Source organism: Pyrgilauda ruficollis, unplaced genomic scaffold (assembly GCF_017590135.1).
Source record: "Pyrgilauda ruficollis isolate IOZ18807 unplaced genomic scaffold, ASM1759013v1 scaffold73, whole genome shotgun sequence".
Classification (NCBI taxonomy): domain Eukaryota; kingdom Metazoa; phylum Chordata; class Aves; order Passeriformes; family Passeridae; genus Pyrgilauda; species Pyrgilauda ruficollis.
Window position 1 is genome coordinate 1142877 of NW_024529155.1, and position 16110 is coordinate 1158986.

Genomic DNA, 16110 nt, shown 5'->3' on the forward strand with positions numbered 1-16110 from the left:
GGCAGCCCACCTGTTTCATCCTCTGTGACCCCCTTATGACGTTCACATTAGCAAGTGGATTGTCCCCTTGAAGTGTTTTGGAGAGTGAGAAGTTGCAGTCGTGCTTGTTTCCCCATGTCGCCTGTCCTCCCTGTCCCTTGGCCACACTTTCTCATTCTCTTACAGCCGTGCCAATCACCAGAAAAACCAAACGTGCCTTAGCTGTATGGAAAAAGGTCAAAGGTTGAGTTTTTTCTTCTGTAAGTACATGGGATGGGTATTGCTCCTGTACTGTCACGAAGTTGGGGAACTTTGTTTCAGAAAAGAACAAGTTTAAAGGCAAACTTCTACTACATTGTCATGTACCTTTTCTTGACAAATGCAAGAAGGTGAGAGAGACCAAAGCGTGAAGTAGTCCAGTTACTGCTAGGGAAGATAATGCCTTATAGAATTAAAAAAAAAAAGGGAAAAGACTATATTGGTAACAAAAGTCTCTAGTCATGTGTGTTAGAAACTCTTAGAAATATTAAATCTCTTTTTTTTCCAGGTTTAAAACATCCTCGTAGACACTCCTCTGTATGTATAGCGAATGCAGAAAGTACTGAAGACGCTCTGAGGCTGCTTTTGGAGACAAAGACTTATATTTGTGATAACATTCCTTTATGTTGGCAGAGCATACAAGGAAAGTAAGGGCTTCGTGAAGGCGTGACATGCATAAGCACTTTTAACCCCTTATCTTCATAGTTGCTCTGTCACAGTGAGGCAAGTCTGGTTTAGTTGGAAGAGTTTATTCTGGGAACTTGGTCTTTAAGAAGATACAACAGGGTGTGCACAGCTTGTTGGGAGGTGAAGACCTGCATATTCCTCTGGCATAGTTATATTTGTTTTTCTCTTGATTATATCGATCTTCTAGTCTGGACAATGGTTACTTTCCAGCAAAAAATTTTACACTTGGTCAAGTGTTTCAGAAGACAATGGCCTTTATTTTCCAACTCTGAAAGGACTACTGTATGTGGAGCAGACTGCATGTTGATGGCGTTACAACTGTCCATGGCTGAAGTCAATAAACAGGTTAGCATTCTTTTCAGCATGTTCCAACCATAGGCGCCAAGTTGAAATCACTTTTTGGTTGTTTCCTTGCTGTTTGTTAAAACAAGGTGTGTTTAAGGGCCAGATGCAGCAAGGCAAGAAAAAGAATATGATTAAGTGCACTATTGAAGCAGGGTTTAGAAAAAGGAGCAGCAAGACAGATGGAAGTGCTTTATGTGTATATTTGAGCTCCAGACTTTAAACACTAGTGTATTTCTGCTGAGCATGTCGCTTCTGTTTATTTCCATCCTATGTTTCTTTTGTGCTATAGATCAGTGGGGGAGAACTATGGCATTTGGGGTGCATTTTTTTTTTTCTGAGTTCTCCAAAAATATTTATGAATGACATGTGAAGAAGAAGGTTACAAAACTGATTTGGTATAGTTTGTGAGAGTTGTATAGTTGTGTGCACTTGCCACAGTCCGTTCTTGGCTGCTGCTTTTCCTTACACTTGTCAAGTGAAGGCCTATATGTTGTGAGTGTGTACCCAGTACCAGTAGGAATTTTATGGCTTTCTGTGTGTGTGTACATGAAGTGTGAAATGGTGAAGAGGAGGTATAACCCTAAGGTGTCTCTGAAAGAAGCGCTATGGCTTGTCAGAGCTGGAGGATGTCTGAAACATATCAGAAACAGTTGGAATATACAATCAGGCCTTTGCCTGTGTCTCATCTAAGGAGAGCTATTGCAATACTTGTTTTAATAACCTAAAGATACCTTTTTAGGTTAATTAACCTAATTATTGATGAAAACAATATGGACTGTTTTTGGAAGACTTACTCAAGTGTTGCATAGTAAGTCAAATTTGTAGTACAAAGCTTTAGTGTAAGAAAACCAAAACAAATGTACCAAATCAACAAACATACCAGAAACAAGATAACCACATCAAAGTGAAATTCCTAAGCCAACAAAAAAACCCAAACAAACAGAAAACCTACTTCAGTTTGTGCATCAGAAAAAAAATTGTGGTCTAAAATGTGCAGACTGGGCGTATCTCTTGTCTAAACATTAAGTATAAAACTGGTTAAGTCATCACCCATTGCTAGAAACATTACAGTAAGGATACTAGAATGCCAAGATACTATGTTTGTACTTGTTGGAATGTAATATATTTCAGCCAGGAGCCTGGTGTCCTCACAATACCTGTGTAGGTTAAAATGAGAAAATCAGCGTGCATCGAAATTAGCTCTTGGAAAACTGGTAGAAGACATTAATGCAAAACTACGTATGGAGGGGATTGCTGTTTGTCATGTTTGTTGAGAGTCTCAAGGGAAAACTGTAACTAGTTTTCCAAAGCCACCTCTGGGAAAATGTGTTGTTCTACTGTATGCCAAAACTTACAGATGTGAAAAGGTTATGGTTCATTGCTCCCTGTTTTCCTTACTATGAGTTTTTTTCTTCCACTAGAGGTAATTAGTTTACTCTACTTTATCCTTTTTTTCATCTTCTAGATAATGTTCCTCTCTTCCAGAAATATCTTTTCTTTCAGACATGGTCTAACAAAAATTATAGCAGTTATTTTCAACTAATTTAATTTTGAAATGTTCAGCTTCTCCTTTGGATCTGAAGAAAGAACAAGTTTGCAGAACTCTGATTTGTTTTTTCTGATTATACTAGTTGGTCTAATAAGACAAACCTTTGCTTGGATATGTGAATTAAAATTATTTTAGCATTTGCATGTTCTGCCTCTGAAGCACAATTTCTTTAGATGGTATCCATTTTGAAGTTCACAGTCTTAAAGCAAAATCTGTCTGGTTTATTTTGTCCAGCAGTGAATCTTCAAATAAGATGCAGAATATTACAGTTGTAGGCATGTCCCTTGTTAGGTTTCTGATTTAAATACAATAATTTTGAATTGTTAGCACCTGTAGAATGGAAATCTATTCTGGTAAAGTCAATTACTGCAATAAAAATAATTTTATTAACAGGCTATTGAGAGGCTGTATTGAGAAAAACCCAACACATCCAACATATCACAAACAACCAAAATACACTTCTCTTCCTTTAGGAGCCTGGACAATTTTAATGGATTTGGTGTTTTAACTGGTACCCGTATCCACAGTGGAAGTGAAAAATAACAAAGCTTTTAGGAGAACTCTAGGAAATTTTAAAAGCTTCATAATCTATTAACCTTAAATTTCACCAGAATAAGGGTAGCAAAAAGTGTGATAAACCCTGATCAAACAGCAGGGATGAAAGAAAAAAAAAAAATCTATGCTCTGAATCCCTCTGAAAATACTTTGGTTTGGGGCATGGTTGTAGCCGTGTGGCATAAAGACAAGTGGCATAAGATCTGTGATGGAAGCAAATACCTTTCACCTAGACTGATTAGTATAGGTCTAAAATCTAGGAACATTTTCAAGAAGAACCTTTCTCAAGGTTTGAAATAGTAATAACAGTTTTCAAGATGAAGTTCAGCTGAGAGTAATTGCTTTAAGTTGACTGTACCTGTGGATCAGCAGGGGTAGAAGATGAGCTATTAGGTCAAATAATCACTTGTCATTTTCAGCCTATGGCTGTTTTAGCTACTGGCATGGGAAACTAAAGCGTATAAAACAATTATTTCTCCAGAATCTGTGAGTTTAAGTTGTCAGACTTAAATGTGCTGTAAATCTCTTCTCGAATGAGAACTTTGATACTGGGGGAAAAACTGCTTCATTGTTGATTTTAGAAATATATCTTCCCTTTTGAAATTTGTGTTTGTATGTTTCTGATTTTGCATAAAAGCAGTTTTGGTGTGTGGTTTAGTTCTGTTCTGTGCTTCCATGAGTGCATTTTGCATGTTGACTGAAGAATATTGTGTTCTGTTTGGTGTCTTGTATTTCTTCAAATGATTTCCCTAATTATTGTTTCCATGTTGGAAAATGAAGAAATATGCAGAGTTGTACAGTGTTACTCCTTTAAACTGTTCTATCTGTCTCCCTTTTGGTAATGAGATACTCCTAACTAACTTTGTAGCAATTTTATGTGATATGTTGCTTGTAATATGTTGTGATGATGTTACTAAGAGAGGTTGTCTTGGCTGTTCTTCAGCATGATTAATTTTTCACAGAATCACAGAAGGGTTGAAGTTGGAAGGGGACTCTGGAGGTCATCTTATCCAGCCTACCTCAAGTAGGGCACCTGTCCAGGTGTCTTTGAAATTGTCTCTGAGGATGGAGACTCCATAACCTCCCTGGACAACCTGTGCCAGTACTCAGGCATCCTCAGAGTACAAAGGTGTTTCCTGATGTTCAGAGAGAACCTTCTGTGTGTTTCAGTTTGTGCCCATTGCCTCTGCTCCTACCACCTTAACAAATCTCCTGGCTCCATCCTCTTTGCACCCTCACTTCAGATGTTTGTATGCATTGAGATCTTCCCTGAGCAGTCTTTTCTCCAGACTAAACAGCCACAGCTTTCTCAGACTTTCCTTGTGTGTGAGGCGCTCCTGTCCCTTAATGATATCTGTGGGTGGTGTGTGAACTTCGTTGGACTTGTCTCCAGTGTGCCTCTGTGTCTCCCTCATACTGAGGAGCCCAGAACTGGATGCAGTACTTCAATCTGGTCTCACCAGTGCTGAGTAGCCTTCTCTACAAGGGACAGGCCCTTCTTTAGAAAAGAATTTGGAGTAATAAATATTTCCCTGCATTTTTTTAAAAGAGGAAATTACATATTGAGGCTGTTCTACTGTCTTTCCCATAACCTGTGTAATCACATCCTGTCTGTAAGTTAGTTTTGTGTATTTTTGTTTTGCTTAACAATTGAGGTTGTTTGAATTGTGTTAAAACTCTCGCTACTTAAGTCTTGATGCATCTTTCCTAGCTTATCAATAGGACTTTTTCTTCTCCCTCCCACTCCTCCCTCTATAGTATTACAGGTGTCTGTTTTGAGGCGTAGAAGGGGAAGCAAGGATGTGTGGAGGTTTGTTTTATTGTTTCTAACCAGCAGGGTTCTAAATTTTCAGTCTTTTATTTTTATTACCACTGTAATTGATAGGGTTGGCTTTAAAAAGTGCTGGATTGTTGTTTGGGTGAGTACAGTTTTTCTTTTCCTATTCTGTGATTCTCCTGTTGCAACTACTGTTCCACTATCCTGTATGTATACTAGCTCTCTAGTAATCTTTAAACAGAGCATCTACTCTCTTGGGCCCTGGTACTTTGTTACTTTGTCCCTCAACACTCCCCCTCACCCACAAAAAAACCAAAAGTGTTCAGTGTCCATGCCATTGTCGTTTTATTTATTATTTTATAATCTTGTAATTTCTCTAAGCTTGGGCTATTGACCTGTAACTTCACTGCTTCTGCACAACTGTCCGATGTCCACGTGCTTGTGTTCACATGAACCAGTTTCTCAGTCCGTGCACAGCTCTATCAGCATGATGGGAAACTTATTGAAAATGCTTTTTCCTACCCTCATGTGCTTTATGTACCACAGTTTGGGAACTCCTCTGCTGTGTGAGAGTGTAGGGAAGCAGGGATGGCTGAGCAGGGCTAGAGGTGACAAGAGTGCAGAGTTGCCCAATGTCTTGGTTTGGAAAGACAGGTGTCTGCTAAGGAAGGCAGGAGCCTCCCCTGAACTGGAAACTGTAAACCGCCTCCCTCCAAATTGTTAGAAATTTGAAATTAAGGGGCTCTCAGGCAAAAAATATGGGAACAGGAAATAACAGTTCTTTAATAGGGAAGAAAACAAAAAGATAAAATAAACAATGCAGTAAACTTAAACAACACTGACAGAGTCAGAACACAACCTGACACCCTGTTGGCCAGGATGCTGGTAGCAGTCCAGTTGGAATTGTGGCTGCAGTCCTCCTGGAGCGTCAGGTGTGGCTCTGTTGGAGCAGGGATCCTGTAGAAGGGTGGAATCTTCCTCTGAAGATCCAGTGGAAGAGGCAGCTGTTCCTCTGGGAATCCAGTGGAGATGCTGTTCTGGTGTCCCAAGAGCTCAGATAATAACCAGTTGGGAATGCTTGGCTCCTCCCTCTGGGCGGAGCATCTCACAATGGGTTGCTGTAATTCTTATCAGTCATGCAGTGACATTCAAAAGCCCTTATCAGCAGATGTGTCCCCCGAGGGAGGAGTGGTTGTGGAAGAGATAAGGAAAATTGCCCACTTAACAGAAGACAACTGCCATACCTCTAACAGATGGTAGATAAAATATATATTCCTTGGCAAACTAGGACACCCAACTCAAGGACAAAGCCAGAAAACAATGCTGCAGTCTAGGAGTATGCCTGGAAAGAATAGACCCAACACAGAGGTGGTGCTTCAGCACAGCAGTCTTTTACACACATATTCCTAAATGGCTTGGTGAGCCTTTGTTTGGGGAAGGTGGAAGATAAATATTTTGATGGTGAAATGCACAACATTCTGGTTTTTGAAACAATTTGCTGTCAAAATAGAAATTCATTTGCTATGTAATTAGCACTAGAAAACTTGCAATACCTTCAAAATAGTAAAAAATGGTGTCTTTAAGCATGAAATGTTGCTACTGGAGTTCAGACATTCTAAAACCACAGTCCCCAGGTAACTTAATATGATGTATTACCAGGAAGTGAAGGTACTTTATAATACTATATTGGTTCTATTCCTATCAAATTAAATACTTGCTTTGCCCATAATAGAATGAAAACATGGGACTTTGAACTTCCTTAAGCTATTAGCCAATTGACAAATGCTTGCTGCAAAACACCACAGTATTTTTAAAATTAATTTTAAAACCAGTGACTTGACAAAATGACTGTGTAAGTAATGGAATATGCCATCACAGTAAATGCTTGATCACTAAGGTTAATATCTGGAATGCAATATTTGGATTTAAAATATTTTTGCAGCACTAACATAAACTTTGGTAATCTCTGCAGGCCCTTGATCTGGTGAGGAAAGGTTTTGATTTATTAGATACCTTATGAAGTTGTACTTGGTACTCGTGAAGGATTTTGATTCAAAATAAAGTGAGAAAACAACATTTTTCCCCCATCTACTGCTGCTTTGATCTGTTTAAATTGAGTTATAATATGATTATATGTTTAATTTTTTGAGGGGCTGAAATGAAAATCAGGTGCTTTTCAGAAAACACATGTGCAGTTTTAACATTCTGGTGCTATGTGGAATAATATGTAAGTTCATAGTGCTGATTTGTCATAACCCGTGCACAAATAAGAAGGCAGAAAAGTGCTCTGCGGCTAATATGTGCGTGTTCTTTAATTTTCTCTCCTTGTTCTTCACCTAGGCAATATCAAAATAGTTGACTGACAGGATTTTAGGATTGTGTAGGTCTATTGAGAAAGTTGTGCTAAATGTGTTAGAATCCAAAGGAGGGATCTTTTGGGTTGTAACAATGTAAATTATTAGAATTTCTCATGTTTTCTTATTTTAGGTGTTCTGTTGCTAATGGTGTTTATAAGTAATTAATTTGCTTAATATGGAAATGTAATTAAATAGAATTAAACCTTTGCTGTAGACAGGAGCCATCTACCTGTATGGACAGTGCAAGACAAGGCTTGTAAACTTGGTCACAGGGCATTTATCTCATGTTATGTGGTGAAAAACACCTTTTTTTTTTTTTTGCTACCACATATTGGGGAGTGCTTTAGATACAAGAAGTGTGGACAAAAGTTTACCAGCAGGAGCTGGGAACTGATACTCAGTTTAAAGAGCAGGATGTGGACAGAAATGAGGAGGACAAGTTGTGAAAGAGAAGGTGGTGAGAGCAAGTGGTTGGAGGAGATGGCAGAGAGGCACATGGAACAAAATTTGATGATTTTCACCAGAAGAATGTAGTCTATACTGTGTAGTTAAGGTTAATTATAGTAGTAGTAACAGAGGGATGTGCATGGCTTTAATATATTTATTAGAACTGTGTAGCAGCACTGTCAGTGTTATGATAAAGTATAACTGTATTAGCACAAGAAAGAAAAGCTCCTTTTTTTTTTTTAATTGGCATATGTTTTCCCAGTTTACTGCTTGAAACAAAGTAAGGGAGCCATATTTACTCCCTTTGAGAAATGAATGCCTCCAATGCTGAAAACTATTTCTGCAAATAAAGAACTTTATGTAAGGAATAGTCCTGCAACATTCACTATTTTCTCTTGAGTGAAATTTAATATACATGCCTGGTATTTTAAAGATCAGGAACAAATACTGACAGAATATAACAAAATTCAACTGTCAATGCGAAGCTGTAAGTAAGACTTTGTTTCCGGCCAATTTAAATTATAATGATTTTCAGATATATGTTTGTTGTTTATATATTTGCAGCTTGTTTTAAATTTGTTTTCAAAACTGTGCTGAATATGAAACATTTTTTTTTTGCCTTTTTTGGTTCTGTTAGCACCGTGGAGACTTCACAGTATCACTTAGTGATGTGTTGGAAACATGGAACTATTTGTTGCATGACAAACTGGGATTGTATGAAAATATGAAGGAACCTGAAAATTATGCTGATGTGAAAAAAGCCTATCATGCCTTCTTAGCAAGAAGCAATATGTTAGATTTAATAGACATATATCAGAAGTGCTGTAGTCTTGGACTTTTAGCTGAAGATGAAAGTATATGCCCTGTAAGTATTATGTTTGTTTGATCTCATATGTTGTTTTGGCAGATTTTTGGTTCCAGTTGTGGGTTTATGACATATCTAGTTACACCCAGGAGATCTGGATTATTCACAGCTTTGGGGAAGTCCTTGAGTTTAAATTACTACATTTTGAAAAGGGATTTTAAATTCACTCAAAAATTATTTCTCTATCATCCTGCTGGATAGTGAGGTCCCACAACTCTTCTATGAATAAATTACTCCTTGCCATAAATTGGAATGAGAATAATAATAATAATAAACTGTAGAGATTTGATAAAACTGGAACAAAGCTTAGGAATTAACATGTCATGGAGTTTTAGTTGATGTGCAGCCAAAATATTTTTAATGATTACCCTTTTGAAAACACCGTGCTCTTTTAACAAAACTTCTGTGTAATATATGTATTTGCATGTTAGGGTTTTTTTTCAGACGTTCCAGTTCAGTCACTCAGTTACAGCTCTGTTGTAGTTTATTCCGGGTCTTTTGTTTATTTGGGGGTTTTAATGTGTTTTTCTTTTCCTCCTGCTTTTCATGGGGAAGATAGAGAACTTAGATGGGTCAATGAGTTCTTCCTGAACTTGGCATATCATATTAATGTTCTCCAAAATGTAAGCAGTGGATTTTAGTGCAAGTGTATAACATAAGTGTTTGAGATAATTTCTAAGTTAATTTTAATCTTACACTTCATTTCTCTACTAGAACAGTTGTACTTTGAAAGACTGAAAGTAAAAGTAGACTGTAAGTACTGTGCTAACCTCAAACACTAGCAAAGTGGCAGATGGGTTACGCCAGGTTTTAAACCCACTTTTGTTTTCTAGTCCTCTTCATATTTAAGTTTATTATGATCTCTTTATTAAAGGTTCAACTGTTGGAGTTTATTTCTGGTGTAATGAATGCACAAGAAAATAATGGTTCTGTTCTTTCTACTCCTACACACAACAGACAGGGCCAGGAGCATGTGAAGGTAAAAATTATTTTTGTCTCTTGTAGTGTTCTGTATCTATTGAAAAGATGAAATATAACATAGTTTTATTTTTCAATGATTGTTATTCAAATGTGGCTGGGTTGACAAAAACCAACCTGCATATCCAAACTCTGTATCACTTGAAGTATATTGTAGGTGTGTATGAGGCTGTGTGCTGAAATTTAGATTCTGGAGAGCAGTCCAGCATGACAGGTGCTTGATGTAGAACAAATTTTTCTACAAATACACCATCACTCAAACGTTGTTTTGACTGCACATTAAATAACTGAAGTAATCTTTGATTTCATTTTATTAGCTTGTAGTCCCTTACATATGCAAGAAATCTGAATAGCCACTGTGATGTTAGCTGTAGCAAAGCAAACAAAGTTTGGCTGTCCCAATAAGAGGACTTGAGGACTCTCTCCCTTTACCATTTCAACCACCAAAATAAGAATCTCTGGGTACTTTCTAGCACTGTTTGAAATATTGGAGCTTTAGTAATTTCCAGACTTGATTTTATCATAATAAATGGCAATTTCAAAGCAATCTTTGGATATAACTCAAAATATTTCTGGACAAGAAAATATTTTCTGAACTGAGGTTCTCCCCTAAACAGCGCTTCTACCACTAACACAGTGGCTTTCTTACTGCTTTGACTTGTGCAGTAAAAATATTCCTTGCTCTTTTTTCCTCCTCTGAGGACTCTCTTTGCGGACTGTCCCACGTATATGTTTGGTTTTGTAACTATAGTTTGTTGTTTACATACTGTGGTATGAGAATATATTCCATAGCAAGTATAAATTTTCTTGTTGTATGTTCTTCTCTTAATGGCCTTTTTTTTTTGCTTTGCTTACAACAAAACTGCAAATTCTTCTGTTCTGGGGCTGTTGTTGTCACAGGGTCTTGAACAGTGCTACAATATTAGCAATTACAATGTTATGTATTGGTTATGTGGGTGGGGCTGGATCACAATTTATGTCCAGACTCAGTCAGTGGAGTTTCTTTGATTGAAATCCCCTGGAAGCTAAAAGAAAAGATTACTGAATCTGTGGCAGAGCTGGCAAGTAGTTTAAAATCTTAGTCTTTTTGAAGTTAATGACAAACTCTTACATGGTTTAATGGTGCTAGTATTTGCTTTGAGATAGAAAAGGGATGTCTGTGGGGAGGTTTTTAAACAGAAATTTATAACCAATTTTAATAACCCTCAAGCACCTTGTGAATATTCAAGTACCATATATGCAATTCTAACTTATTTATCTTGTTTGTTTTCATCAAGGCTTCCAGAATCCTCATGCATAAAGTAGCATTTTGAAATGATGCAAGATGAATGCTTACTCTTCCAAAAACTACATCAGTACATGTCTAATTAACTTTAAAATAAAATGCAACATTATTTTCAGCAGCAGGAGGACCAATTTGTGTGATGTTTTCTCATGCAGGTGACAATCCTGGCAAAGAAGTCTGTCTGTTCATATTTAAGCCTTTTGGTGAATTCCAAGGATGATCTGGCATTAGCTCATATCCTAAATGTTCCTGACAGAGGACTTGGTAGAGAAGCCTTCACTAACCTGAAACATGCTTCACAGGAGAGAAAAATGTCCATTTTTCTGGTATGTGTGTCAAATGAATCTGCCTGGAAGTCAGGGCCAATAAATTAGATCTCCAAACAGAGAATATGGCTTTAATCTAATATGCAACACTGATGTTTGCAAGCTGAGTCAAGCACCACCATGAGCAGGATTTTAAAGCTACAAAGACAATAGATTTTGTGGGGAGAAATGGTTTCTTGTTTGGTCATGGGATCTCAAGGTGGACAGAAAAAGTAGTTTCTGTGTGTATCTCAAGAGTTCTAAAATGAGATCTTGCAGTAGTTGTCAGCACAGAACCATCTCAAAAACAGAATTCTTTTTTACCTTATTTTAACTTTCTCCAAAGAACCACTGTAGTCCCTCATACTCAAAATAGTAATTAAATTTTGCATGCAGTGTAGCCTCAGTGCAGACAATAGCAGTCTGAGTTAAAAGTATGTAGTCACTGAAGCAGCTGGTTTCTCAAACTTTTATGTTGAATAAATATGGAAAAGTTGTGAAATCTCAGTTCCAGGTTTAATTATTTTAGCTCCTAATGCTCTGTTAATGTTGTATAAAAAACTGTATGTGTTTGGACTGGATTTACCAAGTCTTCACAGTTGCCAGAGGGGAAATTTCTCTGCTGTGTAAAGAAGTCATCTTTTCTGGCATCTATGTCTTGTAGAAATCCTGAAAATGAGAGTATTTTCCATTGGGAAGGCAAAGTCCTATGAATTGTATACTTGATCCATAGGAAATCTTTAGCACAAAGACAGGAATACTGGCGGGTTTACTTTCTGTGCTAGAGTAAGTCTAGTTTTTCCTCTTTCCAGCCCTAAGACCTTTATGATTTAGCTCTGTACTCTGAAATTAAAATTTGTGTGTAGAATTAACATTACTGCATCTGTGTCAAATGCATTGGATTATTATCCTTACTTTAACCTTCCTGGATAAATGCTAGGGTTTTTGTTCTTACGGTTGCCTTAAAATTTTGGGGGTTGTACTCTAAGATATGCTTTTGGCACGTCTTCATTATCTTAGAGCATATAAAAATATATGGACACTTTCAGAATGACAGAAGCCTTAGCTGTCATTATTTCTGATAAGATTTGAATATACATTACTTGCATCTCTGAAAATTATGAGCTGAAGTCAACTTTTACATGCTTGTGTTAAAATTGTCCTTGGGTCACAGAGAGCCCCCTTGAATATAAGAGTAGTTTTGTGAGGCCAGCAGGAGCATTTGAACAGCCACAAAAACAAGAGAGTTTTGTGTGATGATTTAATAAGTTTTTTGTCCTAAGCTTTCAAAAGGCTGATGTAAACAATGAATTAGTTTGGGGTTTTTTTTTTACTTTGGCTTGTGGGGTTTTTTTTAAATATAATTATTCTATTTAAGTATTGATCTTGCCAATATTGAGATGCACAGAGCTCGCATTTAGGAGCTGTTGTTTGATTTCAGGGAAGCTATTTATGCTATCAGCCAGCTTTTACACAAGTTGCAGACCTGTAGGAAAGGCTCATTTTAATGTATGCACAGCCCATGTCTGTCTATAGTTTGATATTTCTGGCTAATTTTCTCCTAATAGATGGCAACATCTTTTATCCGGACCATAGAACTTGGAGGAAGAGACTCTGCATCTTCTTTGTATGATCCTTTAAGAGCCCATGTAAAAGGGCTTTCCAGCTTTGTTAATTTTATTGACAAGCTGCAAGAAATTGTTGGTGAAATCTTAAATACAAGGTAATATATTTTTGTCTTGGTGAGCCTCTCCTTTTCTTGTGCTTGAACAAAAAGAACAAAAGAAAATCAAATAATGTACTTACTAAAGAATTCAGAGTAAACTTTTTAAAAGTTAAACCTTATTTGAAAATGTAATTGAAAAATAATTGGGGTAAGCTTATGAATTTTTGAGGGGTGTTTTTTGTATTGAATTTTTATCAAATCTATGTGTGTGTATATCAAATCTATGTGTGTATGGTAGTTTGGTTACTTCCCTAGTTGTAAATCAAGTTACAAAGACTTCCAATTTGTGAGTCTGGTAAGTACATAAACTGATATGTGCTTTACTTCTTGCTGCTTAATTCCTTCCTTTTGGTCATTTAATTATCTTTATCCTTATGTAAGGAGTCTTTATTGCCGCTAACAAATGACAGTGTTGGTTATTTAGCCTTTTCTTTCATTTTAGCTGTATAAATTAAGCATGAGAATTATTTCTTAGGGGGCCTCTGGTGGAGTTGCTGATTTTGATTGTGTTTGAAGAAGTGAAGTTAGTCTTTTGGGCAGGCTTATAAATTTGTGATTAATTAGAGAAATGTAAATGTAACACAGAGGTTTGAATTGGTAAGTGCTGGCATTATTAGAGAGAGAAGAGCTATTTTCTTAAGCTTCATAGAAATTAATAATTTTGTCATTTATAATCAGTAATTCTTCCATACAAAACTTGGCAAATCAGCTATAATAGTTCTGTCCTTGATACTAAAGAATCATTTTTTTTTTCCAAGTTTGAATTGAGTCTAATCCTCACAGTGGAAAACAAAATGTTATAAGTAAGCATTATTTAAGTTAATGTTCAGTTTCCATTGAAGCTGGAAGTGGGAATTATTTCTGAAGTTGTTTTGCAGTTTTGTCTTACTTTTTTTATTCTGCTTCTTATTCTTTCATTTCAACATCCTGGATGCCAGAGACATACTGTCTGTACTGGTGATTAAAGAAAACTATTTGCTCAACGTATAGTATATGCTCTTTTTCCTTTGTTTAAACCATATCTGGCACTGTATATTGATAAAAAATGAGAAATGGAAGAATATGTATATGCATGAACTTTTTAGGATGGAAAGACTTTATCAGGTGAATACAGTTCAGAAAAGTACAGCATTTTATGCTACATCTTGTTAATTACTCCTCTGTTTAAAAGAGAATGTTTAAATGTGAGAAAAATCCGGGTGGGATAGTTGCTGGGAGTTATCAGCTTCTCAGTGAGTGAATTCTCTATAGCCTGGACCTGATTTTTAACAGTCAGATATTTATTGTGTAGCTTTCCCTGCTGCACCTGCTGTGCCATTTATTGTGGGGTATAAATCTTGTTAATGTCAGATTCTGTGCATTAAATTGGCTGTACACACATGAGTATTGCTGTTTGTCTTGCTGACCAGGAGTAGAAGGTGGCTGTACTGTGTTGTTTGTAGTACCTCTTGTACTCCACATGGCCTTTATACCCGCACGGTGTAAAATATGTTTTTCATCTGTGTATCTGTAGATGTTTTCAAGTGTTTGCTATGTCACACGGATGAGGACTCTCTGTGTGTCCTGCCTGTCATGTGCCAGTTCTTGGGAGTTCCAGAGGATCCAGTTCTGTGCAAAAAAATATTCTCTAGTTCTGTTACTGCTGCAAAGTAAAGACCAGAGGGGGGGAAAGGCAGCAATGCAGCAGAATCCTAATTACTTAATCTATAGAAGCCTGCTGAGAAATCCGAGAGCAAACTAGACAACCAGTCTGCAGCATTGCTCTTTCTCTGATGCAGAGGTTAGCCAACCTGCTTTACCCAGGTCTCTGTATTGACTATGCCACAAGAAAAATGCTGTGTTTTTTACTTAATGATTAGAAATCTGTTATTTCTGTTTAATTTTGTTACAGTGCACATCTTATGAAACTTGTAATTGCACAAAATACAAAGTAGCCAAATAAATGGTGGGTCACTGGGACGCATGTTGAAAAGAGGCTTTCTTCATCTACCTGATTCCTTTGCTTTGGGAATCTGGAAACCAAATTGAAGGTCTTGGACAGTGGTGGGAAATGCTTTAAGAATATTTTGGACTTAGGAGATATTGCGCAACCAAGTACCTGCTAACCTATATAGAGTAACAAAAATGTTTCTTATCTCCCCATCATTCAGCTAAGAAAGTGAACGGTAGATTAGATGAACAAAGAGAAATCTGTCAAACAGAGTGGAAGTTTAATGAAACTATGATGGTTTGGTTCAAATATGGCACTTCTGATAGGAGGAGAAAAGGAAAGACAAAATGAAATTTGGTCGTTTCGAGGTGTATTCACTGAAGACAATGTGCCTACAAATCTCTGACATGTTGAAATTGTTTGTCTCTCCTCATTCTCTAATATTAGAAGACCTTACTAATCTTTCAAGAATCAGCAGCATGAATAGTCGTTAACTTTTGGGGATGATGCAAAACTTTCAATGCTAAAACTATTTATAGATTTGTACATACAAGGCTTGGACAATGTTAATACAGTAAATGGAGAACTTGGATCTTCTTTTTTACACCCCTTTCTTGACAAGGAGCATATCAGTGTTGTATTTGTCAGCAAAATGGATGATTATTATACACCTTAAGATCTGAAAACTCTTTCCTGCTGGTATAAATGAAAAGCTGCACTTCTAATCCATCATTCTGGAAACCCTTTTCTTTTAGGCCAGAAGAACTCCTGAAATGACTTTTCCCAAGTTTGTTTAAAAAAATATGACTTAAAATTGGAGGACAGAAGCTCATTTGTCATGTTGGTTACTGTGCTTGATGGTTAGTATGGGGGGATGTGTGTACATATACGTACACGTTAAAAATCCCCACTAATTTTGTAGAGTAGCAAAGTTGGGAGGTTGGCAGCATGTTTTCCCCTCAGCTGGGCGCTGCCCTCGGCGCAGGCAGCGGCCACTGGGTGTCACCATCGCCCAGCTCACACCGGAGCCGGGTCCCGCTCGCCGGGTCCCGCCCGCCCCACCGGAGCGGCTCCACATCCCGGGCCCCTGCAGCCTCCGCAGCCTGCTGGAGCATCACACAGCTCGCCTCCACCATGTGGATTTGTGCTCTCTGCTTCCCCTCGACAGGGAAAATGCGTTTCTTATACATTTCCTTTGGGAAGCCGTGATTGCGTCTCGAGGCGCAGTAGTATTTGGGGAGAGAAAGAACGTTGGACTCTATCTAGGCTTGTGCTGAGTTAATTGG

General features: G+C 37.4%; 1 protein-coding gene across 2 annotated transcripts in view; it reads left to right on the forward strand.

The window, feature by feature from the left end:
- Window positions 1-546: 546 nt before the first annotated feature.
- LOC121363542 (PARP1 binding protein) overlaps window positions 547-16110 on the forward strand; it is a 38355-nt gene continuing 22791 nt past the window's right edge. For both annotated transcript variants that reach the window (XM_041485943.1, XM_041485945.1), the window contains exons 1-5: window positions 547-1050; window positions 8373-8600; window positions 9475-9579; window positions 11019-11189; window positions 12737-12891. In XM_041485943.1, the coding sequence (XP_041341877.1) occupies window positions 901-1050; window positions 8373-8600; window positions 9475-9579; window positions 11019-11189; window positions 12737-12891 (809 nt within the window). In that variant the 5' untranslated portion in view covers window positions 547-900. The remainder of the gene's footprint in view (window positions 1051-8372; window positions 8601-9474; window positions 9580-11018; window positions 11190-12736; window positions 12892-16110) is intronic.